The 26,018-nt window shown below is 48.5% G+C and overlaps 10 protein-coding genes across 10 annotated transcripts; 7 read left to right on the top strand and 3 right to left on the bottom strand.

Annotated features, from left to right (window-relative positions):
- Nucleotides 1-763: 763 nt before the first annotated feature.
- Nucleotides 764-2,713, top strand: FOIG_01608 (uncharacterized protein; the record flags this gene model as incomplete). The annotated part of the gene is made up of 3 exons (XM_031198576.1): nt 764-1,000; nt 1,063-1,371; nt 1,449-2,713. The coding sequence occupies 3 exons, from the start codon at nt 764-766 to the stop codon at nt 2,523-2,525; spliced, it is 1,623 nt and encodes a 540-aa protein (XP_031070613.1). The 3' UTR covers nt 2,526-2,713.
- A 1,014-nt stretch (nt 2,714-3,727) lies between these two features.
- FOIG_01607 (uncharacterized protein) lies at nt 3,728-6,187 on the top strand. The gene is made up of 5 exons (XM_031198575.1): nt 3,728-4,309; nt 4,362-5,382; nt 5,441-5,520; nt 5,578-5,744; nt 5,796-6,187. Exons 1-5 carry the CDS (start codon nt 4,235-4,237, stop codon nt 5,959-5,961), a joined length of 1,509 nt encoding a protein of 502 aa, XP_031070612.1. The 5' UTR covers nt 3,728-4,234; the 3' UTR covers nt 5,962-6,187.
- Nucleotides 6,188-6,207: 20 nt separating this feature from the next.
- FOIG_01606 (uncharacterized protein) lies at nt 6,208-7,674 on the bottom strand (the record flags this gene model as incomplete). Its single annotated transcript, XM_031198574.1, has 2 exons — nt 6,208-7,427; nt 7,479-7,674. 2 exons carry the CDS (start codon nt 7,672-7,674, stop codon nt 6,208-6,210), a joined length of 1,416 nt encoding a protein of 471 aa, XP_031070611.1.
- Nucleotides 7,675-8,366: 692 nt separating this feature from the next.
- FOIG_01605 (uncharacterized protein) lies at nt 8,367-10,344 on the bottom strand (the record flags this gene model as incomplete). Its single annotated transcript, XM_031198573.1, has 4 exons — nt 8,367-8,560; nt 8,613-9,891; nt 9,943-10,025; nt 10,077-10,344. The coding sequence occupies 4 exons, from the start codon at nt 10,342-10,344 to the stop codon at nt 8,367-8,369; spliced, it is 1,824 nt and encodes a 607-aa protein (XP_031070610.1).
- Nucleotides 10,345-12,045: 1,701 nt separating this feature from the next.
- FOIG_01604 (uncharacterized protein) lies at nt 12,046-13,260 on the top strand (the record flags this gene model as incomplete). The annotated part of the gene is made up of 1 exon (XM_031198572.1): nt 12,046-13,260. One exon carries the CDS (start codon nt 12,046-12,048, stop codon nt 13,258-13,260), a length of 1,215 nt encoding a protein of 404 aa, XP_031070609.1.
- Nucleotides 13,261-13,812: 552 nt separating this feature from the next.
- On the top strand, nt 13,813-15,473 carry FOIG_01603 (uncharacterized protein). Its single transcript, XM_031198571.1, has 4 exons — nt 13,813-14,325; nt 14,374-14,639; nt 14,689-14,946; nt 15,009-15,473. Exons 1-4 carry the CDS (start codon nt 13,990-13,992, stop codon nt 15,370-15,372), a joined length of 1,224 nt encoding a protein of 407 aa, XP_031070608.1. The 5' UTR covers nt 13,813-13,989; the 3' UTR covers nt 15,373-15,473.
- Nucleotides 15,474-16,008: 535 nt separating this feature from the next.
- Nucleotides 16,009-18,139, top strand: FOIG_01602 (uncharacterized protein). Its single transcript, XM_031198570.1, has 3 exons — nt 16,009-16,308; nt 16,372-16,577; nt 16,628-18,139. The coding sequence occupies exons 1-3, from the start codon at nt 16,301-16,303 to the stop codon at nt 17,845-17,847; spliced, it is 1,434 nt and encodes a 477-aa protein (XP_031070607.1). The 5' UTR covers nt 16,009-16,300; the 3' UTR covers nt 17,848-18,139.
- Nucleotides 18,090-21,369, bottom strand: FOIG_01601 (uncharacterized protein; the record flags this gene model as incomplete). The annotated part of the gene is made up of 7 exons (XM_031198569.1): nt 18,090-18,373; nt 18,431-19,391; nt 19,443-20,571; nt 20,620-20,765; nt 20,822-21,013; nt 21,061-21,262; nt 21,321-21,369. 7 exons carry the CDS (start codon nt 21,367-21,369, stop codon nt 18,119-18,121), a joined length of 2,934 nt encoding a protein of 977 aa, XP_031070606.1. The 3' UTR covers nt 18,090-18,118.
- Nucleotides 21,370-22,863: 1,494 nt separating this feature from the next.
- Nucleotides 22,864-24,066, top strand: FOIG_01600 (phosphonopyruvate decarboxylase; the record flags this gene model as incomplete). Its single annotated transcript, XM_031198568.1, has 1 exon — nt 22,864-24,066. The coding sequence occupies one exon, from the start codon at nt 22,864-22,866 to the stop codon at nt 24,064-24,066; it is 1,203 nt and encodes a 400-aa protein (XP_031070605.1).
- Nucleotides 24,067-24,549: 483 nt separating this feature from the next.
- Nucleotides 24,550-25,739, top strand: FOIG_01599 (uncharacterized protein). Its single transcript, XM_031198567.1, has 2 exons — nt 24,550-24,692; nt 24,740-25,739. Exons 1-2 carry the CDS (start codon nt 24,629-24,631, stop codon nt 25,684-25,686), a joined length of 1,011 nt encoding a protein of 336 aa, XP_031070604.1. The 5' UTR covers nt 24,550-24,628; the 3' UTR covers nt 25,687-25,739.
- Nucleotides 25,740-26,018: the final 279 nt, after the last annotated feature.

The raw sequence follows: 26,018 nt of genomic DNA, 5'->3' as shown, positions 1-26,018 counted from the left end.
TTATTTCTCACAGGCTACGGAACGGTCATGGGATCAATGACTGCCCCATTTACCATGAACTCCGAAACTTGGGCCGCATGCCGGAAGTAAACGAAGTTCTGACAAACTTCAGTTGACAGTATGACCTATCTGGCAAAATGGTTGGGCTATTCACGCTCTCAAGTTATTGGCAGTCTTCCGTATTTCGTCCTATGCTGAAAGTTCTCAGCACTCCAGGAGAGGCGTTATTGCCAGTACGGGCAACATTGTCAACGGCATAAGAGGTAGATATTACTCAATATGTGTCTCAAGCTCCATGGGTAAACGTTTTGTTTTGCTGGCTTCGGAAAAGATTACAATAGCTGTGGCGGCAAACTCAGCACCTGAAGCCATGAGGCGACATGTCCAAGCCTTTCCAATTATGATCTGACAGAAGCTTCAACTAGTAGCAAATAAGGTCCATGGAGTCGCAAGAATTGGTCGCTAGTAGGAGCTGCTCCGACGCTTTCTCCGATGCCCTGTCACTAGTGCAAGACCCAACGCCCCCATGTTTCCCCGCATTCTACCAAAGTGAAGGGCGGAGCTGAATCCGAAATGCGTCAGGGCTGGAATTGTCTGTAATTGCCTTTTGGCTTCATCGATTTCCACTTTCTATATATTGGCGATCTGCATCCACATACAATCAACTACGACTGAGTAACAGAGTTAACATTTATCGTTTCTTAGAAGTCCCAGGCTTCCATTTATTCGATCTTGCTGATAGCCCCTGTTCCACTTCGTCAACATGAACGATCCGAACAACGCCAAGAGAGAAATGGCTGATGTGGAAGAATTTGAAGGCCTTGTCCTCGCCGATGTCATCCCCAAACTGGACAAGTGGTGGTTTCAGTACCCCAATCTACGCAAGCTGAATTTGCTTCTGCTCAGTGCCTTCCTGGCCCAGTTTACCTGCGGATTTGACGGCAGCATGCTGAACGGCATGCAGTCTCTGCCTCTCTGGCGGGAAGCATTTGGCGACCCAGTATGTTTCTCTGGGGAAGTGACAAATTGTCTCGTCTGAAACACTAACATGTGAGCTGATAGACAGGTGCTAACCTCGGAACTCTTGTCAATGCGATTAATATCGGTGTTCTTGTATCCGCCCTCTTTTCCTCTCAGCTGTGCGAGATTTTCGGGCGGAAGAAACCGATCACGCTCGGCACTTTCTTGATCATCATCGGCTCTGCCCTTCAGGGCGGCGCCCAGAATCTGGGCATGTTTATTGCCGGCCGAATCATCATTGGCTTGGGAACTGGCATCGTAGCTGTGGCCGCTCCTCAGTTGATGACAGAAGTCGCGTACCCGACCCATCGCGGGAAAATGGTGTCTCTATACATGACACAATGGGTTGTCGTAAGTGGTCAAATTTCTTTTTGGCAGTGATAAATCCTGGGTATCTAGCAACAATACTGACATGTTATACCTACCAGGGCTATCTCGTTGCTGCTTGGACAACGTTTGGCACGTTCAAGATGAACTCTTCCTGGAGCTGGAGGCTACCCAGTCTCTTGCAGGGCGTTCCAGCCATTCTGCAGCTAATTCTTAGCATTTGGGTCCCCGAGTCTCCACGCTGGCTCGTGTACAAGGATCGCCGAGATGAAGCTTTGAGTGTGCTTTCTCAGTATCACTCCTGCGGCGACCACGACTCTCGCCTAGTGCGCTTCGAGCTACTCGAAATCGAAGCAACCCTGGAAGAAGAAAAGAAGCATAAGGCGATCCAGTGGTCCGAGTTTATCCGCACCAGTGGCAACCGTAAGCGCCTCTGGATCTTACTTTTCATGGGTTTCGCTGCTCAATTGTCGGGCCTGGGTTTGACCGGCTATTACCTGACCAAGATCTTGAACAGCATTGGCGTGACCAATGCCAACACGCAACTTCTCATCAATGCAATCGCTGCTGTTTGGCAGCTGTGTTGCTCCGTTTTCTTTGCTATGCTTATTGATCGAGTCGGCCGACGCGGTCTGATCACATTTGGAATTACTACCATGTTGGTTGTCTTCATAGTATGGACTATCTGCTCTGCCCTCAACGAGGAACGCCACTTTTCCGATAGGCCTCTGGCGCTCGCCGTCGTTGCCATGATCTTTCTGTTCCAGGTTGGCTACCAACCCTTTGCCATCTCAACAGTGCCCTACGTTGTTGAGTGTTCTCTCTACTCGTTGCGCTCAAAGACAGCTATGATCTTCCAGTTCTGTGGCTACTCGGCTAGTTTCTTCACAGGCTACGTCAACCCTGTTGCCTTGGACCGCATCGGCTGGCGTTACTACATCTTTGCATGTGCTGTTCTCGGCGTCGAATGCGTGTTTGCATGGTGGTATCTGCCTGAGACAAAGGGCAAAGGTCTGGAGGAGATTGGCCAGATCTTTGACGGTGACGAGCTTTTGACTGGTACGCAAGCCATTGCTAAAAAGCGCGAGGAGAAATATCGTGCATTTGATGAGAGCAGTCTTCGTGAGCGCAAAGCTCTCAATGCGAGCCACATTGAGAAAGGGGAGACTGATGTCTGATGGGTGACAAAGATAGTCTTACTTTGTTGCATAAGATCGCTCTCGTTTCTCAATCTTGTCTGTATATAGCCGCCAAAGGTTTCACTATAATGCACAAGAACGTTCACAAATACCCATCTTTCACAAACGGCATTCAGTACGTACATATCATTACTTCCGCGGGAATGCGTGAGAAGCATGTGAAAATATTCAGCAAATCATACTTTCCATTCCAAAGGGCGTTTTCCAAGGTCAGTTGCTATATTCTTAAACTTGGTGGGAAACCCCATATCGTCGACTGGAGCCGCGTCTAAGTCCGGCTTCCTCGGCTGCTGGGCACGAGTACCATCGTCATATAAGTGGTCATAGCGGGGTATCAGGCCATTGGTGACGTGCTCATGCCTCATACACAGTCAATCAATGAAGCCGTCCGTCAAGGTAATTTCCGGTGCCACAATATGTCTCGGGATTTCGACTGCGGTTGTCTCAGAAATGGTCCAGACAAAGCTTGCGGCGAAGCATATCAGCTGCCCAAGTGTTGCAAATATTTATAGAGTAAGTAATAAATGATTTCACTCTTGTTATTTCTTGCTTGGCTGTAAAGGGACGGTGTTTTCAACATGCTGGCCAGAAACAGTACTCGCGCAACTCTCACCGCAGCTGTCCTTGGTGAGGTCTGCACCCCGTCTTCATAAGAGCTGAAGATCCCTCATTGACCAGCTGTAAATAATACAGTTCCCAAAATCTAATAACTCGCTGTTGCGGCCAAGGTTGTAAGGGTATTGCTGGCTTTTTTTTTTGATTCAGTGTTACGCTATACCCCGCCTATGGAGCAAACCTATACCATCCATCCCTTTCGGATACTACGGCATGGGACGTCCAGATTTAAGCCACGTTGCAGTGATGGGGTTCAGACGATGACGAAGGTACTGGTTCTGTTGGGTATTGTAGTGTTTGCAAGTCATGGCAATATTGCCGTGTATGACATCGGCCAATGTGGCTCATGAAATAAAGTGTCGCTTTCATGCATCTCTAAACTCTGTATATGTACTCCGTAGACTCAAGTCAATAAATCATGCTTATCAAGCCAATCGGTACCTTTCATCTAGTGCTTACGCTGACAGGGTGACTATCAACCATATTATCCATTCACAAGCAACTCTTTTGCTGGGATATGAATCCTGCTTCGGCAGATAAAAGTTGCTTCACGTCAGCCAGATACCAAACGATAATCAACAATGTCTGAGCGTACGGCGTTTGCAAATAAAAGAACTACACTCATTAAGCCCGAAATCCCGGACTTTGGCTTTACCTGGCATTATCATAAATCCCGCGGGCATTAAAACACATCATGTTGAACACGAAGGCAGTGGAACGCGAATCAGTGGATACCTCTTCATTTCGACTCGGCACTCGGCAGGCATTAACACGGTGATAGTAATGGCTACTCACATGATGTTCACTTTGATTGGTTGCGGAGACGATCGCGGTTGATCCCGACGTCGTATCACGATGCAGATGCATGCGAAAAAGATGTATGATCGACGTGCCTTAAACAGGTTTGGAGGTTGAACAAGCTGATGTTTCCTCTACTCTCTTTGCAAGAGGGGTTATAAATGCTGAATGAGTTCTGCCTCTTGAACCCAAAACCTCAAAGCAAAATACCAGACCTCAAATATTAAGTCTATCATCTCAGCTGTTTTGCACTGCTCTTCTACCAAAGCGCCAGCATGGGTGTACTCCATACCGAAGCACTGGCCGAGCTAAGCCTTGGCTCCGCGATGGCTCTTTCAGGTATTGCTTTAGTAAGTTCAAGTCTCACAGACCTCTAGTTATCCTTCTAATCATCTTGCAAAGCTTCTTTACCTTTTCATTAGTTCTGTATACTACGCTTTCTTTCACCCACTCGCCAAAGTCCCAGGACCGAAACTATATGCCATAACTCAAATTCCCTATCTCTACTATCTCAGCAAAGGCGACTGGGTCTTCCACCTCGCAAAACTGCACGAACAATATGGACCAGCTGTCAGATTCACGCCCAAAGATGTCTCTTTCATCACTGCGGAAGCTTCCAAGAAGATATACGGTCACAAAGCGGCTGGAAACAAATCGTTTGAGAAGGACTTTCGTATGTATCGCCAGAACCGTCCTTGCTCAAGCATCGTTCGTTCCGATCAGGAAGACCACAGACGTATGCGCCGCCTACTCGCACATGCCTTTTCGTCAAAGGCACTTCGCGGTCAAGGTGATGTTGTGGATCACTACGTCGAACTGTTCATGAAAGGCCTCACAGAGCGGGCACAGCGAGGAAAGGAAATCGACATTGTAGCTTGGTATAACTTTGCCTCGTTCGATCTCATTGGTCATCTCGCTCTTGGTCAGCCTTTCGGATGTCTTGAGAATGGAAAGTATCATCCTTGGGTCAGCAGAGTCTTCAAGGGCCTCAAGGTTCTTTCTTATACTCAGATCTACGTGCGCCTCGGTCTCCAGAATTGGATCTCTTTGTTGAGTCCCCCAAGCTTGAGGAAGAGCTATGAAGAGCATATGCAGTTCGCAGAGCACGCGGCACTCTCCCGCATTGAATCCAAGGATATTGACAGCCAAGACTTTATGTCCTATGTCCTTCGTCATAACGATGAGAAGGGTATGTCGCAGCTTGAGATCATCGAGAACTCGGGCGTCATGATCATCGCTGGTAGCGAGACAACAGCTACTCTTCTCAGTGGAACCACCTATTTCCTTCTCAAGAACCCTGACAAACTTGAGAAGTTGACAAACGAGATACGCTCTGCCTTTAGCTCAGAGGAAGAGATCAATGTTACCCAGGTTGACCAACTGAAGTATATGCTGGCTGTCTTCAACGAAGGGTTTCGCATGTGTAAGGTTCCCTATCATCAGGCTATTTCCACTGCATTGTGTACTGATCGTCCTTTTAGACCCACCAGTTGCTGTAGGACTGTCGAGACTTTCCCCAGCCGGTGGCGAGTTCATCGACGGTTATTGGATTCCTGAGAATGTAAGCCGAACTTATGGCTTCCAGTTGCATTCACCAAACTCTGACTTTTACATACAGACTGCGGTTTCGATGCCTCACTGGCCCGCATATTACTCAGAACTAAACTTCAGAGATCCTAAGAAGTTTGTCCCAGAACGTTGGTTGGATGATCCTCGATATGCGAGCGACAACCGGGCTATCCTATCGCCATTCTCCCTAGGACCACGTGACTGCATTGGCAAAAAGTAAGTGCCCCGCCGTGACTAATACAAGACACGGCTGACGATGACAAACAGTCTGGCGTATACCGAGATGCGACTCTTGTTGGCTCGCATGCTCTGGAAGTTTGACCTCGAGGCTGTACCAACCGAAAAGGACTGGTACGACCAGAAGATCTTCTTCCTATGGGAGAAGGGTGGACTGCCTATCAAACTCAAAGAGGTTGTCCGTGAGAAAGTGTGAATGCACAAGAGTCATTGGTAAGCTAGAGAATTAAAGTATATTATGTTTGGTAACGGCCCATAGAAGATATTATGCTTAGTTGGGATCAAGTGTTCTCGGGAGCAGTAGCAACAGGCTAGGCTGGGTTGCCAACGATCGAATATACCTATAGTTAAGGGAGCGCGGTGCAGCGACCTCCAGCGGGTCAGTCAGGCCACCAGATATCTAACATACATTTCAATCCGCCCATTCGTTGCAGTCATAGATTCAACCTGATGTTGAAGACTTGTGTGGTCTTATCCTTGTAGCCCTAATCAACCCCAGGCCACCAAAAGTAACTGCAATGCCAGTGAATACCATGAGTGGGCCATACTTGGTTCCGTAGCCAAATCTTCCTCCCCAGCCTGTATCCCCAGAACTCAGCAGTGGGATGCTCACAAGGCCACCGCTCACAAACCCGATGCCTCGAGCTCCATTGAGAAGTCCATATGTAAGACTGGAGTCAATAGTCTCGTTATGAACTTCTGCTTCACCTTCCAGTTCCTTAGTAATGCCTCCCCACGTTGCACTATAACCACCAGCAAAGAAGCCAAAGACGATAGCGAATACGAGAGTAAGAGCAGGGCTTCCGTCTACCGACAACCCCCAGAGTAAGAGCACAGAGGCCGATGATGCGAAAGCTGAGAGGCAAGTTATTGTAGTGGCCGAAAATTGATGATACTTATTGTCCGTAAGCCAGCCAAAGAAGAAGCACGAGAGGATGCCGGGAATATTGTGCAATGTTAGCAATAGAGTAGAAATCGCTTGACTGGCGCCGTTGAACTCTCGTGCAAACGTCGGGAGGTATGTCTGTGGTAGACAGTATCCTGAGCTTTGAACCATAACTGCAACGAAGTAGGTGTAAATGCCACGGTGTTTCAGGAACGTCCATGGTATTCGAGGAGGTTTTCCTTCTCGTGCTATTGTCTTTGAAGGATGAGTCGGCACGAGAAAGATGGACAGGAGACCCGAACCAGCCAGGATGAACCCCCAAATCCGAATTGTCCATCGAAAGCCATATTGGTCGAGGAGATACCGCAGCAAAAAAGGACAGACCGAACCGACAATGTTTCGACACGAGAGAATAATACCATAGGCAATAGCCCGGTTGCCAGTGGCATACCACTCCCCAAGAGAACATGTTGCTGGACTATACACAAGAGTACAACCAAAAGCAGCCATGACGCCTTGGGTGACCATGAGATGCCATACATGGGTACTGAAAGAGGAGAGAATGAACCCAAGGAATGCTATGGTAAGACCTCCGAGCTCTGCTTTGAGCCGGTGATGGGCCCAGTAGCGGGTGAATATGGCAAATAGGAACGGCATGGAGATATACATGACTCCGTTGGAGGTAGTGCCGACTGTGCCAGTGATGGAGAGATCGCCATCGAGAGTCCAGTTGCTCGTCCAGTATTCTTCAAAAATACCATAACTCAGATTGAAGCCTAGAATGGTATCGTTAGTGAATGTATAATGTTTAGCCGTAGTTTGCTTACCCCAGAGTGGGAGCTGCATGAGTGCTGAGCCCCAAAGCACGCCGAGCTTCTTTCTGTGATCATTACCAATCGCCATGTTTGAATCGGTCTGGTGAGTTGAGTGAGAAGCCTGTTCGGCTGAATTCTCATCCTGCTGAAAACTGCTTTGCAGGACAGGCTCATCTTGAGACCGTCCGTGTTTCTCTGTTTCCGCCATTGGGAGGGGCCGACCTGTTGTGATGTATTTGACCGGGTCAAGCTAGAGCCTGCTTTGTAAAGTAAAAGAAAAATAAAGAAGCAGCGTTTTGCTTTCGTAAGTGGGGAGAAATGCAGACTCGGCTTCCAAGTGCCACCGCAGTGGCCACTGAGCGCTTCTAGCCGGCTTCGGGGTGATAAGCAGCTCCGAATTGATCAGCGTAAACGCCCAATTATTATTTGGTGTCCACATATTGTTATCATAACACACCCTCCAAAAACGGTGCGGACGTTGTCTCTTCACGCATTCACACACACCTGTACTGACATGTTGCAATGCTGTGGAGTAAATGGCGGTGTACATGCGAGGAAGTTTACATGGCCGTCAACGGTGCACGTCTAATGATCGGGCCTCGTAACCCCAGCGATTGAAGTAACAAGGCTCCTCCGATATCGCCAACCACGTTCCAATTCTGTCCAGAACATGATAGCTTACGGGACGGGAATAATGGCGTGATTCATGGCTGATACAACGCTTTACAAGTTTGCGAATGGGCCACATGAGATAGTTAGCAGACTTAGGTGAAACGTTGACATCGATCATTTAGGTAATGCCTAAATGAAATTGCTGAACCGCAATTGAGGCCATTGTCTATCAGTATTGATAGCCAAACAGCTCTTCACTATTATACTACGCGACCAGGTTGATCGAAGCTACTCTAAACCATGGTAGGCATTCAAGATATCCTGTACCAATTTCTCAGCATTACCATATGTAGGACCCATTGTATGTCCAGGTGGTGTCAATGGCATTGTAGAAGAATCGATAACACGCAAATTCTTGATGCCAAAAACGCGGCCTTTAGAGTCGACCACTGCTGATGGATCACCAGCTTTGCCCATGCTGCCTGCAATGAATTAGCATGAGCTCATATTCGTAGCATAAAGACGTGAACTTACAAGAAGCAGTGCCATGGTGCGTCGGGTCGAGGTTGTCGTATGTGAGATCCAGCAAATGCTCGTCACTGGTGACACTGGCGCCAGGGTATATCTCCTTACCGATTTTAGAAGGAATATGCTCCCAAAGCTGACGGGCTCTTCGGAGGGCATAAAGAGCTACCTCCTTGTCTGTATCTGCTCGTAGCCAGTTCGGGTCAATGATAGGAGGGTCAAGGTTGCTCGCAGATGAGATGGTCATATTGCCACGACTCACAGTCCCAACCATTCTGATGGTCATGGCGGCATAGTTCTTTCCAGTTGCCCCGGCGGGAGGATCAACCATCTGCATGATGAATTCTACCTCGGGCCAGTCATCAGGATACTGAGCGAGGTCCTCTTGGGCCTTTTTGCTAAGGTTTGCTAGGGGAATCTTTTCAAATGCTCCGACATCAACGCCACCGTTGGTAAGAGGTCCCTTCCTGTGTTGATTAAACTCGGTGATGGCTTCTTTCATCTTGGAGGGCTGTTTCCAACCGCCCGTTGAGATGCCTTCAATCTCCCAGATAGGCCCATGAACAGCAGCTGAATCATGTGTGCCTTGGCCGACTCCCGGTAGATTTGATAGGACTGGGATGTCAAACTTTTTGAGCGTCTCTTCAGGCCCAACACCAGAAACCATCAGTAGCTGAGGGCTGCTCCAGAGTCCTGCTGCAACAATGACTTCCCTCCGGGCCGTAAGGTTGAAGGATTGCTGGCCATAATTATCAACGGTGACACCAACGGCTTTTTTGCCAGAGAAGAGAATCTTGCGAGCCATGGTGTTGATGTATGTTGTCAAACCAGGCCGACCCAGGCTTTGCTGCAAAAACGAACTCTCAGAAGAATCACGGAGACCGGTCTCAGGGTTGATGGAGAACTGCCACCAGCCCCAACCTTGCAAGGCACCAGCAGTGAAGCTCGGGATCTCTTTGAATCCCAGTGCTTCAAAAGCTTTGATGGCGTCCCACGAGACTGGGAAAACGTATCCTGGAAATGTGAGGTGTAGAGGACCCCCTTTCTCTGAGAAAGCGGCAGTGTCATAAAGGGCTGTGGCGTTCTGAGGGCGATGCTGACTGTTATCCGAGAACTTCATAGTTCTTGTGTTGAACTTGAGCATATTCTCCCACGTGTAGGCATCATCACCGACTTTCTCGGCCCAGTGCTTGTATGCTCCTTTGGTAGGGCGGTTGAACATCATGAGGTTTCTGGCACTACTGCCGCCAAATGTTCTACCCTGTGCATAATGAATCTTCTTCCCGTTCTATTCAACATCAGTATAAGGGGACCGTATTGAGATCGTGGAGGTACTTACGTTCTGAGGCTGAGTGAAGTAACCCCAATCGATGAGTGGTTGCCAGCTAGACGCGCCGCCTGACCCTTTCCAGTCATTGATCCCTAAGTCATATCAGCTTGTTATAAACCCAGGTTGTGAACATTGAGACTTACTAAATGGTAACTGGCTGACGTTACCGTTACTCAGTTCATAGAAACCTCCCGCCTCAACCAAAGCAACCGTCGCGTTACTGTGCTCAGTTAGACGCGCTGCTGCCAGAGCACCTGCTGTCCCACCACCAACGATGACATAGTCATAGGTGGCATTGATACCCGGTATACCGAATCCGTTACCAGTGAGCTGCCCATCGTCAAACTGAGGGGGCACGTCTTCAGCGAGTGCTGACACAAGAAGGGAACACAAAACAGGAAGAATATGCATGTCGGCGTATTTGGTCCTCCCTTTGTTACTACTATGTGAAACCCACATACACTCCTGCGAATTTATAGACGAAAAGACGATTTAGGCTGGCGATTCCTTCATGCATACTGAACTAGACAAGTGCAATACATCCATCTTGGCATAGTGACCCAAATCACCCGATATCGCTGCTCCTATGCCTCCATCTGCTAGAATTCCCCATAAGCAAGCAAGGACCAGGGCTACGTGTACTCAAGGTACAAGGACAATAGCAATGAAAGGATATTCGGCACCTACAATCAGCCTGCTGACATGGCCCTCTACCAATGATTACGAAGACCTTTTTAATCACAATTGTTTATTTGAAAGACTTTCGTAAGATAAGACGATACGGGAAGGAAGTGCCAGTGTCGCATTGTAGATTCCTGAGTCAGTGCATCCCGTGCCGCCCGCCAACTTGCGGCTGACATTGCAACATTGCCCATGCGCCAGGTTGCAACACTAGAGATACTGCCTACCCGGAACAGTCCCATCAAACGAGACGGATCATCCGCAATAGTTCCTGAGCATTAGTGCGACGCAAGTTCCTTGGCACGAGCCCTGCAAGATGGACAAGACAGCTTGGCGATTCGGCCCGGGCCGGGTTTAGTCAAGACGGAGTCTCCGAGCGAGGCATCTCCACACAGTAAACATGTTTAGGTGAATAAATACGTAAACTAACGCTCATGATCTGAGCTTGGTCTCCCCGCAACGCGCTTATCATATCATGTGCGTCCTTGTGCATACAACCTCGGATCCGCTTATGCAGGGATCTACGCACCAAAGTCCTCGATTCGGTGAATTTCGGGGCTCTGCAGACAATCCTCTTCCATCCTTGCAGTTACGAATCTCAGTCTTGAGACGGGGAGTTGCTTCGCAATGTGGACACCATTAATTCGATCCTATAACTGCCGCTGCACAATTTCCTGTATCTTGACTCGCGAGGGACGCCGTGTCCCTGTTGTTGTCTCAGGGGATTGACGACGTGGCCTTACTCCCCACTTCCATAAAGCTTAACCTGTAAAGATCGGCGATGTCATGCTGCGTGATAATGCATCTTGTTCCTATTCTACAGTAAATGCGGAAACAAGGCACGAGACCCGGATGATGCAATTGCTGACACGAAATCGTTACTTATTCTTATCTGTAATTACGTGGGGTTCATCGGCACCTTTACCGAGAGCCAAGAAACATACAGCCTACCAGAATCTATTCCTTTTGCAGCCTACCTGGTTCATGATAGCCAGATACGGTGAGCAGTGAGGGTGTGTAGCATCACCACGGACCAAGATATCTCGGGGGAATCTGACAGATGCTGCATTGGGTCCCCCTACCCATCTGAGCACGGTGAACGAGGTGACAGACAATAGGGGACAGACGAACTAGGCAATAACTCACAGGATACAAGACTCGAGTAGAAAGTGAAAGCCAGTATTAACAATAAGCGTAGCTGATGAGAATATGTCCCACTGAGTGCGGACAAGGGTTGTTGCTGTTTCAGAGGTCATGGCCAAGATAGTGAACAAGTATAATAATGGGTGAAAACGGCCGGCTCTTGGCTCGATTTAGAACAGAAAATTAATATTCTTGATGACACTCATCTTCATTGTCCACAATCCTCTACTCACTTAATTAAAGATATTGTCAGTTCCAAAGTCGTACAAAGACTACCAAGTCAGCAAGATGGGCTCCCTTCATACTGAACCTTCACCATCGCCTGCCTTCTCTTCTGTGCGCTCAGCATTGGCTCAGAACAACAACAGAATCATTCTCTGTGAATCTCATGATGGTGCCTCAACAGAGATCATCAGAGCAACAGTTGGCAAGAACGGCCAGAAGTTCGATGGCATCTGGTACAGCGGTCTCTGTCAGACTACCTACCTAGGTATTCCAGACAGCGAGACACTCTCCCCGCTCCAGCGAGCATCGCTCCTCGCACTTGACGGGGAGCTCAAGCGCAAAACAAGCAACCGCTCTCTCTGTGCCGCTTTCGACGCGGACAGTGGTGGTGATATCGCAGATATCCCTGCCTTGGTCGCACTCATGAACCTTGTCGGCGTCGGCATGGTAGTCATTGAGGACAAGGCCGTTTCAGCCCCAGGCCAAAAGGTCAACTCGCTTGCTGCGTCATCTGCTTCGCAGGCCTTGGCTGATCCCCACGAATTCGCGGAAGTAATCCGCGCTTTCAGGGCTGTCAATGGAAAGGCAAAGGGAGGTCCTATGATCACAGCTCGCATTGAATCCTTCTGCTGCCGTGTCTCGAAGGCAGATGCGGAAGAGGAAAGCAAGTCATACGAGGATGCACACCAAGATGCCTTGAAGCGTGCCAAGATCTACCATGAGGCGGGTATCGACGCTATCATGATCCACTCCAAGAGTAAATCTCCACATGAGGTTACTCGGTTCTTGCGCGAGTACCGCGAGTTCGACTCCCAGACACCTCTTGTTGTCGTTCCGACTACTTACTCAGAGATACCAAAGGATGCCCTGTACGAAGCTGGAGCTAACGTTATCATCTACGCCAACCATTTGATGCGCGCTAAGATCAGTGCTGTTGGTTCCATCTCTGACAAGATCCTAGCCAAGAACTTGGACTTGTTTTACAACGATGCTGAGATCCGTGCGATGATCAAGGCTCGTAACTACGGCTGCCTTCTCAGAAAGCTGCGAAACCGCAGTGTTTGGGGTGAGGAGAGCAATGAGGCGAGGATGTACAGGATCGTTGCGGAGGCGACGGCCTCGGAGAACATTCAGGCAACAGTCATTGACTTACTGGAGGGGAAGCTCGCGGGATGCGAGGCAGACACGCGTATTGTGAGCGTTAAGGAACTTCTCAAGATCAATGCGAAGCAGGTGGTTCCGGTGGGAGAACTTGTCACCCAGGTAGATGTTTACTAGATTAGGTTAAGCTTATTTCGTTCTGCCTGATCTGTCTCATATTTCTGCAAACCTCTTGGCCACGTCTTAATGCAAGCTACTCAAGAACCCTGCCCTGCAATATCATCCTAACAGCCAGGTGCTTTTGTTATGCGAGATAAACATTGCTACTACTCGCATATCATTACTGTTATCAAGGGAGTCACATATTGCATGCAGCCTGTCTTTGTTGAAGACTTGCTCATCATTATTTGGGGCCGCCATGTTCTAGACTGGATTGGGCAGCTGGAACTTTGATATCTTGCGTTGCGCCATCTCGCGTTTCATGCGCTTGGATAGTGGGAGGGTGTTTACTACCACAGCCAAGCCATCATTGGGTAGTATTGCATATGGTCAAGCTTACTTCAGATTTCACCATTAACCGCACGGATCATCGGCAATGGGAGGTGTGAGGGTCCTACTGGGCTGGCTATGTCACGTCTGTGACTATCGATATGCAACGACAAAGTTGGAACACAAAGTAAATGGTCCAGTTGACGTGGCCTGATGTAGTGAGACCCCGGGAGGTTCTGAGTAACAACGAACCTTCTAATTGAGGTACTCCGATGCCAAGACAGACCTTGAAAGTAGTCCAAATTATAAAGACATCTTGGTATCTTTGAAGCGACGTACAGACCGACTAACCTAAAGAAATACAAACAACTTCAACTATTCAAAACACTTTCACACTTTGAGCTTGACACTTACAAGATGGCTCCTGGTCTCATCGAAACAGTCAGCGACTTTTCCCATCTCCCCAAGACTGAGTACCGCACCAAGCTAGAGGTGAAGCCCAAATCAGCACTCTTCCCAGATGGTTACAAAACCACTGGGCAACAGCCACCTCTCTATGAGGAAATACACCCATACTCAGATTTTCCCAAGAAGATCACTGGAATAACAGCCTGGACTAAAGATGATCTTTCAGGCTCTCCTGAGAAGGAAGCTATCTGGAAGCATCCTTTCACTGAGGAAGAGCTTGAAGACCTGAGCACCGCTGCTGAGAATTACATCAACAGCGGTCGGGACTTGAACGAGATGTGCAAGGTATGAGTTAAGCATTGCATGTGTACAAGGACTGACAAGCCTCTTTAGGAGCTCTTCCCTCTTCCTCGCATGGAGAAGTATCTTGAAGAGGTCCGAGATGATATGATCAATGGTTACGGATTCATCTTGTTTCAAGGCATGCCTGTCAAAGAATGGGGCATGCGTAAGTCGTCCACGGCATACATGGGCTTAGGAGCGCACTTCGGGCACATCGTGAGTCAGAACGGTAGGGGCCATGTGCTGGGGCACATCAAGGACCTTGGTGAGAATCCTGCGGACTTTCATAAGGTCCGACTGTATCGAACCACGGCAAGGTATGTAACTAGAGACCCTGCCCGGCAGTTGGACTTACTCGTATTCCAGACAAACTTTCCATGCGGACCCGGCAGATATTGTCGGACTGCTATGCCTCAATACTCCGCTGAAAGGAGGCGAGAACAACATCGTTTCAGGCCATCGGGTCTGGAACGTTATGCAAGAGGAGCGCCCTGATATCGCGGAACTCCTCACTCAGCCCATTTGGTACTTTGACCGAAAGGGAGAAGTCAGTGATGGACAGGAGGATTACATTCGATGTGCCATTTACTACATTGAGAAGGGAAATGGCAGAGTGTACTCCAAGTAAGTCAACTCAATCCCTAGCTGCAGTCTTGAAGCCATGATGCTTACATTCTCAATTGTAGATTTGATCCAAACTACGTCAGGTCTCTCAAGCGGTTCTCTGACAAAGGCATCATCCCCCCTCTCTCCGATGCACAGGCAGAGGCGATTGAGTTCTTTGATCAAACTTGCTACAAAGAATCCATCGGCAATGTTCTTGAGGTCGGAGATGTCCACTTCATGACTAACAACCATCTCTACCATTCTCGCCAGGCCTACACTGACCACGAGCCGCCTGCTCCCCGGCGCCATCTCCTGCGACTGTGGGTCTCTACGCCTGAGAGTGAAGGTGGCTGGAAACTGCCTTATCATGATTCTGATTGGAAGAGGAGGGGCGGGGTGCAGGTTGATGATCGACCTCACAAGGTTTTGCTCCATGCAGACTGAAGATAGCGCTTTCCAAGGTTTTATTCGTGGGATCGTTACCCTTGAATGATAATTGCTCAGGGCTATGGCAAGATGTGGATATGCATCGGTAGAATGAAGAATGATATGATCTTTGGGCTATTGACCTGTATCGTTCTGATTCGTAGTCATTTACGCGATGCCATTGTGAACCTTGATAAAAACCTTCTCAAAACTGAATGTGTAACCGTGGGGTCAGCCAAGGTCCAGTGAAGATCTTGGTCAACCTTGGCAAAGCTTGTTCTCAGGTATGCTTATATGCATGAAGCCTCACGGCCCGGATAAAGCGGTATCTCAAAACCTCGCAAGCACGCGATCAATTTCCCAATACCGCCTAAGATTACACGGACTTACAGCTCCCGGTGTGGTGACACAGCAGTTGCAAGGGTCAAGGCGTGCTAAAGCGGAGATAAGAACTCTGAGGAGACGGTGGGTATGGGGAAAGTCTAACTAATGGAGATTCTTAGTGGCACGCCCTCCGCGGTGAAGGATTGGCTGTGCTCCGTGTTTGCATGCTGCAATGCTACTGATGCGGGTCTGAGGTGCCGTAATAGCCGTTGCTGTGAGGAAACAAAGCTGTACTTCTCTGATACGTCATTTGGCTTGTTTTCTCCCAAGCTGTGAATCCTGAGGTCTCATTCAGAGGCTGTCTTTGCTCTCGCTGTCAGATCTTTGCCTAATCTGTTGTTCTGGTGCTATTGGCAGGCCGCAAGATTGGAGGCTGGCTGATGAGGGGTCTTCTGTATGCCCCGCCAAACAGCCAGCACCCGCTATACAGAACCGTCATTGCGACTCTCTTCTCTTCCAAAGCAGACACTCTATGCCATTGTTCAGGCCTCACTTGGCCTTGAAATCGCATCTCAATTAGTATTTTCATCGATAAAGAATACTTTACCAACTTCCAGACATCATGGCGAGGTAAGACAATTCTTTTCCCTGCATCCACTTTACTTATTGTCTAACGTGATTCCTTTTTGGCAGACCCGAATACCAGCCCGTTTCTCGAAACCATGTCGACCAAATTCCTCTCGTCGAGCCGGGCGCTTCAGCCGGTGACGATGCGTCCGACTCCGACCTTGAAAACGACATTGCAATCAGCGAAAGCGAATTGAAGCACGACCATATTCCCAGACGAACCCTCATTCGTGTCCTGGCAGCTAATGGGGTTATCCAAATACCAATCTGGGGTATGTCTCCCTCTAGCCTTGTGCTATACTTCTACTCACAAAAAGCCCAGGCTTTGCAATTAGCTACGGCGTATTGGAAGAATATTATTTCAACAACTGGACACTCCAGGGAAACAAAGATATTACAGGTGCTATTGGAACGACCGCCAATGGCATCATGTACCTCTCCATGCCCTTCCTTTTCGCGCTGTTCACAAGGCGATGGGCGTACCGGCGTCAAGAGGCTGCTTTCTGCGGTGCCCTCATAGCTTCCATCAGCTTCTTCCTGTCAACATTCAGCACAAATGTTTGGCATCTGCTTGTTACGCAGGGAATCACCTCGGCGTTTGGATGCGCCCTTATCTACAGCCCCATCACCCTCTCCTTGGGTGAATGGTATACCACCAGCAACCGATCCGTAGCATACGGACTGGTCTTGTCATGCAAGAATATCGTTGGCACCCTTGGCCCATTCCTGTTCAAAGCTTCACTGGATACGTGGGGCTTCCGGACAACTATGACTGCCTGGGCAGTGTTTGTTGGCGCAGCGAGCATCCTCAGTATTAGCCTTGTTCCCATTCCACCATCGAGAATTGCCATGCACAAGACACCGGAAAGAAACATCCCCTGGGACTTTCTCAAGCACCCCGCCATATACTTCTATAGCATTGCTGTCTTCTTCCAGGGCACCGGTTATGGCCTGCCCCAGACCTACCTGGGCACATATGCCCAAGACTTCAGTCTTTTATCGGAGACAATGGCAACCGTTGTCTTGGCTCTGCAGAATGCCGTTGGTATCCTTGCATCTGCATTTTTCGGGTGGCTCAGTGATAACAAGCAAATTGTCCTGTCGGCGCAAACAGTATCAGCAATTCCGTGCATCACAAGTGGATTGGCTGTGTTCCTCTTCTGGGGAAATACTACGCAGGGAGGGGTCTTTCTCCTTGTTCTCTTCTCAATCACATTCGGCTTCTTCTCAAGTGGCTACAGTGCTACTTGGGGAGGAATCCTCAAACAGATGGAGAATGACTCCGCGGAGAGGGGAGAGTCCATTGACGCTGGGCTGATATATGGTCTAATCAACGGTGTAAGAGGCATCGGGTATCTTGTTGGAGGTGCAGCAAGTGTTTGGTTGATCAACGCCGGCACAATTTCTGACTGCCAACACTTTGGGTATGGGAGCACCTATGGACCTCTCATTCTGTTTACGGGGCTTGTGTCTCTCGCTGGAGGCTGGGTTGTCATCTGGAGTTGGTGGCCTGACTCGTGGACCTGTGGACGACGTAGTTAGGACTTGGCGGTGTGCTCTGAATAGGCATCGCGTGTGGAAGAATTTTAGACAAGCAAGAATGGATAGATTCAAGTCTGTTCGCATTAAAATGCTCTTTTCTTTGCTCTGTTACGTATAAATGTGCCTCTTCTTGCAAGCTAAAAGTAAGAAAAGGCTTTGGGACATAAGTCTCAGCGGCATACAAAATGTCAGTTACGGAGGACGAGAAGAAAGGCTCTTAGACATGTGTTGAGAAAGTTTTATACCGAAATTAGCTTTCTTCATTACAGCTTCAATACTTGAATGTGACCTGAAAGTTATGTCTAAAGGCCCCATTCCGTGTAAAGTATTCCAACTCTGTTACATATGCCGTGCCCTTACTGTATTCAAGCTTGGGTGACAAACCTTTCTGCTTTCCTTCATCAGAATGGAACTCAACTCTCTTGGGCGCCTTGCGAAGTCCAGCAACAGTTATGTTTACAAGTGGAGGACTGACTTTATAGTCACCAGTGGTTTCCACCCTCAGAATTCCCTTCCTGAAGGTATACTATAAGGTACGATTAGTCAAGGTTTCAAGGCTGAGATCAAGGGCCATTTCGCTTACTGCGACAGTCTTGGTGGCTTCTGGTTTGAGACTGACACCGTCATCAAAATACACACTTCCTTCAGCATACTCATTATCGTCTAGAGCCAAGAGAAGTGAGAACGGGTTCCTTCTCGTCGCTGCAGTTGTATTTCCTGGTTTTTGCAATGCGAATACCGTGCCGCCTCTGATGTGAAGATTAATATGTTCCAAAGGTGCATCAAGAGTGACGTTCTCTTGAGGTTTGGCATAGACTTCATTCAATGTGTACCAGTCATACCACCTTGTCCCTTCTCCAATCCCAGGGAACACACCGCGAACTGTTTCGGAGTTTGGAGTGAGCACAGGTGTTACTAAAAGGGATGGACCCAGTAAAAACTGGGAGTAGGTGGCCTTGAGGCTCTCGTCATTTGGAAACTCCCATGCCAAGGCTCGCATGACAAGGTCGCCTTTGGAATTAGCGTAGTAGAACAGTGTGTAAATGTAGTTGAGGAGGCTGTATCTTATCGCTATAGCTCGACGTGAAGCCTCAGCAACAGATGACCAGACGAACGCCTCTTGAGATATGGTACCACCCATATTATGATTGCGATAAAAAGGCATGAAGGCACCCAGAGACATCCATCGGGCGCAAAGATCAAAGCTAGCATTGTGAGAGTAACCGCAAATGTCGACTCCAAACATGGGTATTCCAGCCATCATGTGCGTCAGAGCATGTGAGATGGACAAGAACATGCTTCCCCATTTTGATGAGTTATCACCGCCCCATCTCGTAGCATATCTGCCAATGCCAGCAAAGTTGCCACGGGCGATGTTGAATGGACGACGACCGGGGAACAACTCAAGCAGTCCGTGGTAGGTTGCATTGGAGATCTGGTTGCCAAACAGATTATGCATTTGGTACTCAGTGGTGTTCAACTCATCATTGTGAGTTGCATCTGGAGAAATGGTCATTCTTCTGATAGAGTGGCCAGGTTGCAAGCTAAGGTAGCTGTTAGTATTTTGCTTCATGATTGCAAACGGGTTAACCTACTTATTAAGAACATAAGGTGGATAGGTGAGGTTTCTGACACCTGGTGTTGGCTCCGTGCGTCCTAGCGTGCTTGTAGCAGGGACTTGGAACACATGCGCGGCCTGGACTTCCGCTGACTGATTGGCCGCAAGCTCTTTTGCCATTTCGGCCTCGGAGCGGTTGGTCACGCTGAAACCATCTGGGTACTCATAAAACATCCTGAGCTTTTCTCCAGGAATCAAGAAGGGAACGTGAACAGGGTTCATATCCAGACGACTATTGCCGCAGGGCCCAACGCAGTATGAAGCAGGTTCTGTCAGATCGGACAGCATCCCATCATAAGGCACACTGTCGTACCATATCTTGAGCTCTTCAGCCCACCATTTGTGTGTCTCGGGCAGCATGAAATCTCCCCAGACAACGAACCCTGGCCAGTTGTTACCCGTGTAGAAGTCGCCGGACTCTGGATCTCTGATGAAGGCTTTGAGCTTGGCGCCGCGTTCATACGGACCATAGGTATCCTTTGGATCATCAGGATTCGGCCGGTATATGTTGGCCCAGACAAGCGGAACGTAGTACTGCTCGTTCTCGTGAAGCCAGTCTACCCACTTTGACATGCGATCTGGTGGAAAGGTAACAGGGTTATTTGCGAAGCTGCGGAAGCCATCAAACATGTCAAAATCTGACCAAATAGCCTCAAGTGGGATATCAGCGGCTCTGTAATTCTCTACCACAGCCTCAATTTTGTCGAGGGTGTCATATCCCAATCGACATTGATGAAAGCCCAGTGTCCAGAACATTTGCATCGCGGGCAAGCCAACGCAGCCAGCATGATATTGACGCATGGTCTCAATAGCTGTAGACCCCCCTTGCTTGTTCTGGCCGCTGAGGAAGTAGATATCAACACTTCCACCGATGGTACGGTATGCCAAAGTCTTTGATCTCAGAAGCCATTCTTGGCCATGAGCATTGCGTGCATATACACCGTGAGAAGTGGTATTGCTGCCCTTATGGTATCGGCTCTCCTGGTAGAAGGGATGCACACCATATATGTTTCCATCAATAGGGTTGCCGTGCTCAATGCCAGCGTCATTGGTCCAGAAGGTTTGTGTGAAGTTCTGCCCCAGATGAAAGTCATGGATGTTCTCAGCTATTGCAAATGTCAGCTTAGTTACATACATCTTGACGTTTGCCGTACCTAGTCCATATACATTGTAATCAGGCTCCATGTTGGTAACCAGTTCAATGAACTGGTCCTCAAACACGATCACATGGCCATAAGTCGAGAAGAGGACCTCCCTATTGCAGCTTCGGGTGATCTTGAACTGAAAGCTTGGAGAGTTGCTATGTGAAATAGATCAGCTGAACGATTTCTCTATCAGAACAAATGAGCAGCTCACGTAAAGTCGAATCTGAGGTCACTATTCGAGATCGTCGTTTTCTCATCTCTCCCTGGCTCGAATACAAGTGAGTCTGGTAGGATATACTGAGTTTTGTTCTGTTCAGACAAATACTTGGGGAATATCTTGACATTCAAACGTTCTTTAGTCTGATATTTAACCTCTAATACCAGGTCACGAATATCATTACCACTAGATCTGATCAGAGGAGTGTTATACCGAGTGAAGTGAATACGTACAAAGCTTGACAGTTAGGTCCAGCAATAGTTAGATCTGCCTTTACACCTTTGAGATCCCTCTTGATATTTGTGGCCTTGTAGCCGGGACACTTTTGTGGATTAGGTGCATGAGGGTCCCGGAATGTTGGCGTCAGGCTGGGAGCGACGGCAATCTCAGGAGAGGCCGTCTTGGACTGAACAACGGTCGATATCGACGACTCAGCTACCGGTACATAAGTTGGTCTGCATGTTTCATCTACAAGCCCACAATGGACGCGTACCTTGAGCTGTAACTATGAGTAGTATTAAAGCAAGCAAATAGAGTAACATTATGATATTGGATGTATCAAACAACTGTCGAGACAGAGAATGAGACAAGAAGGCAGTAAGACGGTAGGAATTCTCAGTACTGAGTGAGCCACCGTTGGATATGCCACTGTACGCGATCTGATTAGATAGATGAAATGCTTATCTCTCGGTCAATTCCAGTATGAAATGTGCCGGCGGGATGAAGCGCAGAGGCGTTGCTGGAATGGGTGAGCTACCCGAGACGTGAACTTCTGAGGACACGTACCCTCCACAATCTCCAGCCAGTCTTCCAGCACCATCCAGATAGCGGATCCTTTCGCAGGCTGGCGCGTATCGATCCCAGATGCCGATGCTATCGTTGACGTGAATCATGATGGTCTCCTCATCATTCGTGTAGGATGTGTAGGGTTAGTAAAATGCAACGTGGAGAACCACCCGAGTCTCACGGATATCTCGGCACGGACATGCTTAGGGGCGGCAACTGAAAGAAGCATAAGATAGTGCCGGGTAGCAGCTGAGGCCAGGGTTTGCGAGCCGTACCCGTAGTCTTGCAGGAGAGTGCATAAGCCGTGTGAACATTGACAGTGTGAAAGGATTGAAAGGCTAACTTATGCAATTAGACCCCTGTTATTTTGCGGTCTGGAGTTCTACTGGGGTTGAAATAGACCGAACCCACTAACCAATTCCGCTCCGGCCCCTATCACGGTTGAATCCGCCTCACAATGATAAGCGGGGAGCCGTTTTAGTGGTTTACAACCCCGGATTGGGGCACATACATGCATGGTAAGACAAGTAGGACAGGCACTTGGTCGCGTGCATGCTCCAATCAAGATGATTGTATCCCAAATCCTTCGAATGATGCCATTGCCCCTGTTACTGATGCACAACACCATGAAACAATTGATCTTCTCTTTGTTATTTCCCGGTGCGACACATCCTTTACAATGCTTATCATGCTTGTAAGAAAGCTTATGTTGTATTTTCGTAGCCTCTGACCGTGACACCCCCATTCCCGGATGATGTGATGATCCTTGTACAAACGCTTTGAAACTCGTGTTCAAAGTATCACGAAAATGTTATAGTTCCCAGTTACAGTAACGAGCTGCACTTGGGTACTTTCTCAGCCAGTAACACTCATCAAATGCTTCAATCAATCAGGCCACGTCATCTCGGCATGTATCACCGCAGTATTGCAGAGGAACTGATAACCTTTACTGTATGAAGGCGTGGGGTTCTATGTGTGAGGATAGTATCTCGAAAAGGCAAGTCGTCGCATGACCATGGTTGCATTGTGTTGGAGGTGCGGAATATCCAAGATTGCGAGTTCATGTTGACTCCGTATGCCTGAATGTTGCCTGCGCTTCGTGGGGGGAAGAGACCACTTGGTTAACCATCACAGCAGTCAATATCTCGATTACTTCCATCATCACCTCATCATCTTCAAACACTATACGGTAACAAACATCTGTTACAACATTCTCAAGGCACTACACCTGCTTACACTTTGCAATCACTATGGCTACCCTTGATCCTCGTTTGTTCTACGAGCAGGCACTCATCGAGAATGGGATCACTCATGCCTTTGGTGTCCCTGACTCCTGTTTGAAGGGATTCCTAGCATACCTATATGCCACCAAAAAGTCTCCTGAACAGATCGTCACAGCTAGTGAAGGCGCTGCAGCTGCGCTGGCTGCAGGTTACTATCTGTCAACCCAGAGTCTCGCCGTTGCGTACATGCAGAACTCAGGTCTTGCAAATGCATTAAACCCTCTGCAATCCTTGGCTGCCAAAGAAGTGTTTGGTATCCCCATGCTTCTTATGGTCGGCTGGCGAGGACGACCAGGGGAGCATGACGAGCCTGAACACCTCTTGGCAGGCCCTCGCACGCTGGAGACTCTGGAGTCTCAAGGGTTTCCTTATGAGATCCTGCCAGACACTCTTGAAGAAACCAAGAGTGCAGTTGCAAGGCTCATTAAAGCCGCCAGAGAGGGCCAAACCCCTGTTGCTCTTGTAATTCCCAACCACAGATTCGCTGCATATCGACCTGAGCAGGAAGCGAGCAATGGTGTTTGGCACCCAGCTGTTACAAACTTGGCCAAACATACAGTTAGACCTGAAGATTGGCGTTCTTCGGAAGGACATCTCCCTCTGTCGCGAGAATACTCCATTAGAATCATTCTCAAGAGGCTCTACCCAGAAGATGTCACTGTATCTTCTGTTGGGGGCAATTCTCGTGAGATCTACATGGTTCGAAAGGAGAACAACGAGGACCTGTCTCGTGCATTCTTGTCCATTGGAGCCATGGGCCATACATACCCTCTCGCCTATGGCGTTCAGATCGGTCATCACAAAGGCCGCGTCGTCTGTGTTGAAGGTGACGGTTCATTCTTGATGCATGTAGGCAACGTGGCCGTCCTGGCTGCTTCAGCCTCGGACAAATTGATCCATGTTGTGATTCACAACGGCATACACTGTTCAACTGGGAATCAGCCTGTCCCGATCAGCACCAACAACCTTCTTTCGCTATGTGGAAGCTTGCCTTACAAGCAGAAATTCTTTGTAGATAGTGCCGAGGGTCTTATCCAGGCTTTTGAGTGGGCTGAAAAGACGGCTCTGATTGTTGTTGTCGTCAATCAGGACGTCTCGAAGGATTTGCCTCGTCCCTCGGAGCACCCATTTGAATTGCGAGATGCATTTATCTCCCATTTTGCCAAATAGAATGGCGTTTCGTTGGAACATTGATTATATAGTCTGAAATTGACTCGATGGAATCAACAACTCTTGGGAATTCCGTTGATGCCTCTGTACAGGTTTTGGAACTGACAGCTCTCTAGAGCTTAGTTCATTGATTTAAAATTCTTCGGATACTTGTGTCCGAGTGCAATCTGTTCAACGCTGGATAATCTTTGTGACTTGTTCCCTTATCTACGAAATACATGATACAGACGACTCTATAACTAACGCCCTATACCCCGCACTGGTACAGCATAGCAAGCACTGATCGACAAGCAAACAGCACTAGTATGCAGTAATTTTGTTTGTACACAGGCTTCCGTAGTGGGGGGTTCTGCCCCGCCCTTTGTCTGTTGGTACAGTACAAGCTCAGCGGAATAGGGTTGAGACAGGACCCATCTGCTGGCCGACCCCTCTCTTAAAAGGCCAGAGAGTCTCTCGACCCCGATGAAATTATTCACTTGTAATCTTCAATTGTACAATTGTTTGTGACATTTCCACTTTGCTTCATCGACGTTCTTGCAATTGACTACCATCTAATTTCATCATGCCTCAAACGCAAAAGGCCCGTGTACCAGTCATTTTCGGTGCCATGACGTTCGGGAGAGAAGGTAGGGTAGCGTGTTTACTAAGCGAAGAATCTTACTGATATCAGTAGGGGTTGAGCAAGCGCGTATCCATGACCTCACGGAAGCCGGTGCCATGCTGGACCTTTTCCAAGAACATGGCGGTACAGTTGTTGACACAGCGCGTGTGTATGCTCAAGGTTCCTCCGAGGAATACCTCGGACAGCTTGATTGGCAGGCTCGAGGTCTTCGGGTTGACACCAAACTCTATCCCAACATCCACGATGGGACTGGCAAGATCACTCATTCTGCCGTTGATCTTCGGAAGCATCTTGATGAGTCTCTCAAGGCCCTCAAGACAGACAAGATAGATCTCTGGTATCTCCATGGACCAGACCGCGACACTCCATTCGAAGAGACCCTGAGAGCTTGTAATGAGTTGCACAAAGAAGGGAAGTTCAACAGGCTCGGGCTGAGTAACTACATGGCTTGGGAGGTGGCCTATATGAGCGAGCTGTGTATTCGTGAAGGATGGATTCGACCTACCGTTTATCAAGGAGTATACAACGCCATTCATCGAACAGTTGAAATGGAGTTGTTTCCTTGTCTCAGACACTACGGAATCACATTCTATGCCTTCAGTCCTCTGGCCGGAAGTCAGCTAACTGGGCGGTACAAGCGGGACACACAGGATACAGACATTGAATCCATGTCCCGCTTCGATCCAAACACTTTTCAAGGTCGCAAGTACAGGAGGCGATTCTGGAACGACGTTATCTTTGATGCAGTTGAGCTTATTAGGGATGAAGCTGGAAAGCACGGGCTTACGGAGATGGATTGTGCTTTCCGCTGGATTGAACATCACTCGCAGCTAGATCCTGAGCGAGGCGATGCAGTGATTATTGGTGCAAGCAGTAAGGGTCAGCTGGAGCAGAACCTCAATCTTCTGGAAAAAGGACCTTTGCCCAAGGAAATTGTGGATGTTCTGGACAAAGCGTGGTTGATCACCAAGGGCAGCGTGAACAATTATTGGCATTAGTTGGCTATTGAGTTGAAGAGTATTTTGCTACCAGTAGTCTTATCGTCATCTATGATTTTCGCTCAACTCTACTGATATCGTTTAAGTTAGCTGGTCGGCCTCTCATCAGAATTAACCTCAAGCATGAAATAATTGACACTCGTCGCTGCATCCGGTTGTTTGCCTTCCTGGAAATGGTGTGATCCTGGAGTGGGGAAGCGATGGCATCCGATTTTCGGTTCCCATTGGAAGTCCGAAGGATTTGGAGATCTGATTGGTGGTTGGTCTATGTTTGCTTGCGAATGTGCGGGAAGAGATTACGGCGCATGCTTATCACTGTTGGTTGCACTCCA

Source organism: Fusarium odoratissimum, assembly GCF_000260195.1.
Source record: "Fusarium odoratissimum NRRL 54006 unplaced genomic scaffold supercont1.2, whole genome shotgun sequence".
NCBI classification, from domain to species: domain Eukaryota; kingdom Fungi; phylum Ascomycota; class Sordariomycetes; order Hypocreales; family Nectriaceae; genus Fusarium; species Fusarium odoratissimum.
The sequence above is the reverse complement of the archived record's forward strand: the minus strand, read 5'-3'. Positions and strand labels throughout refer to the sequence as shown.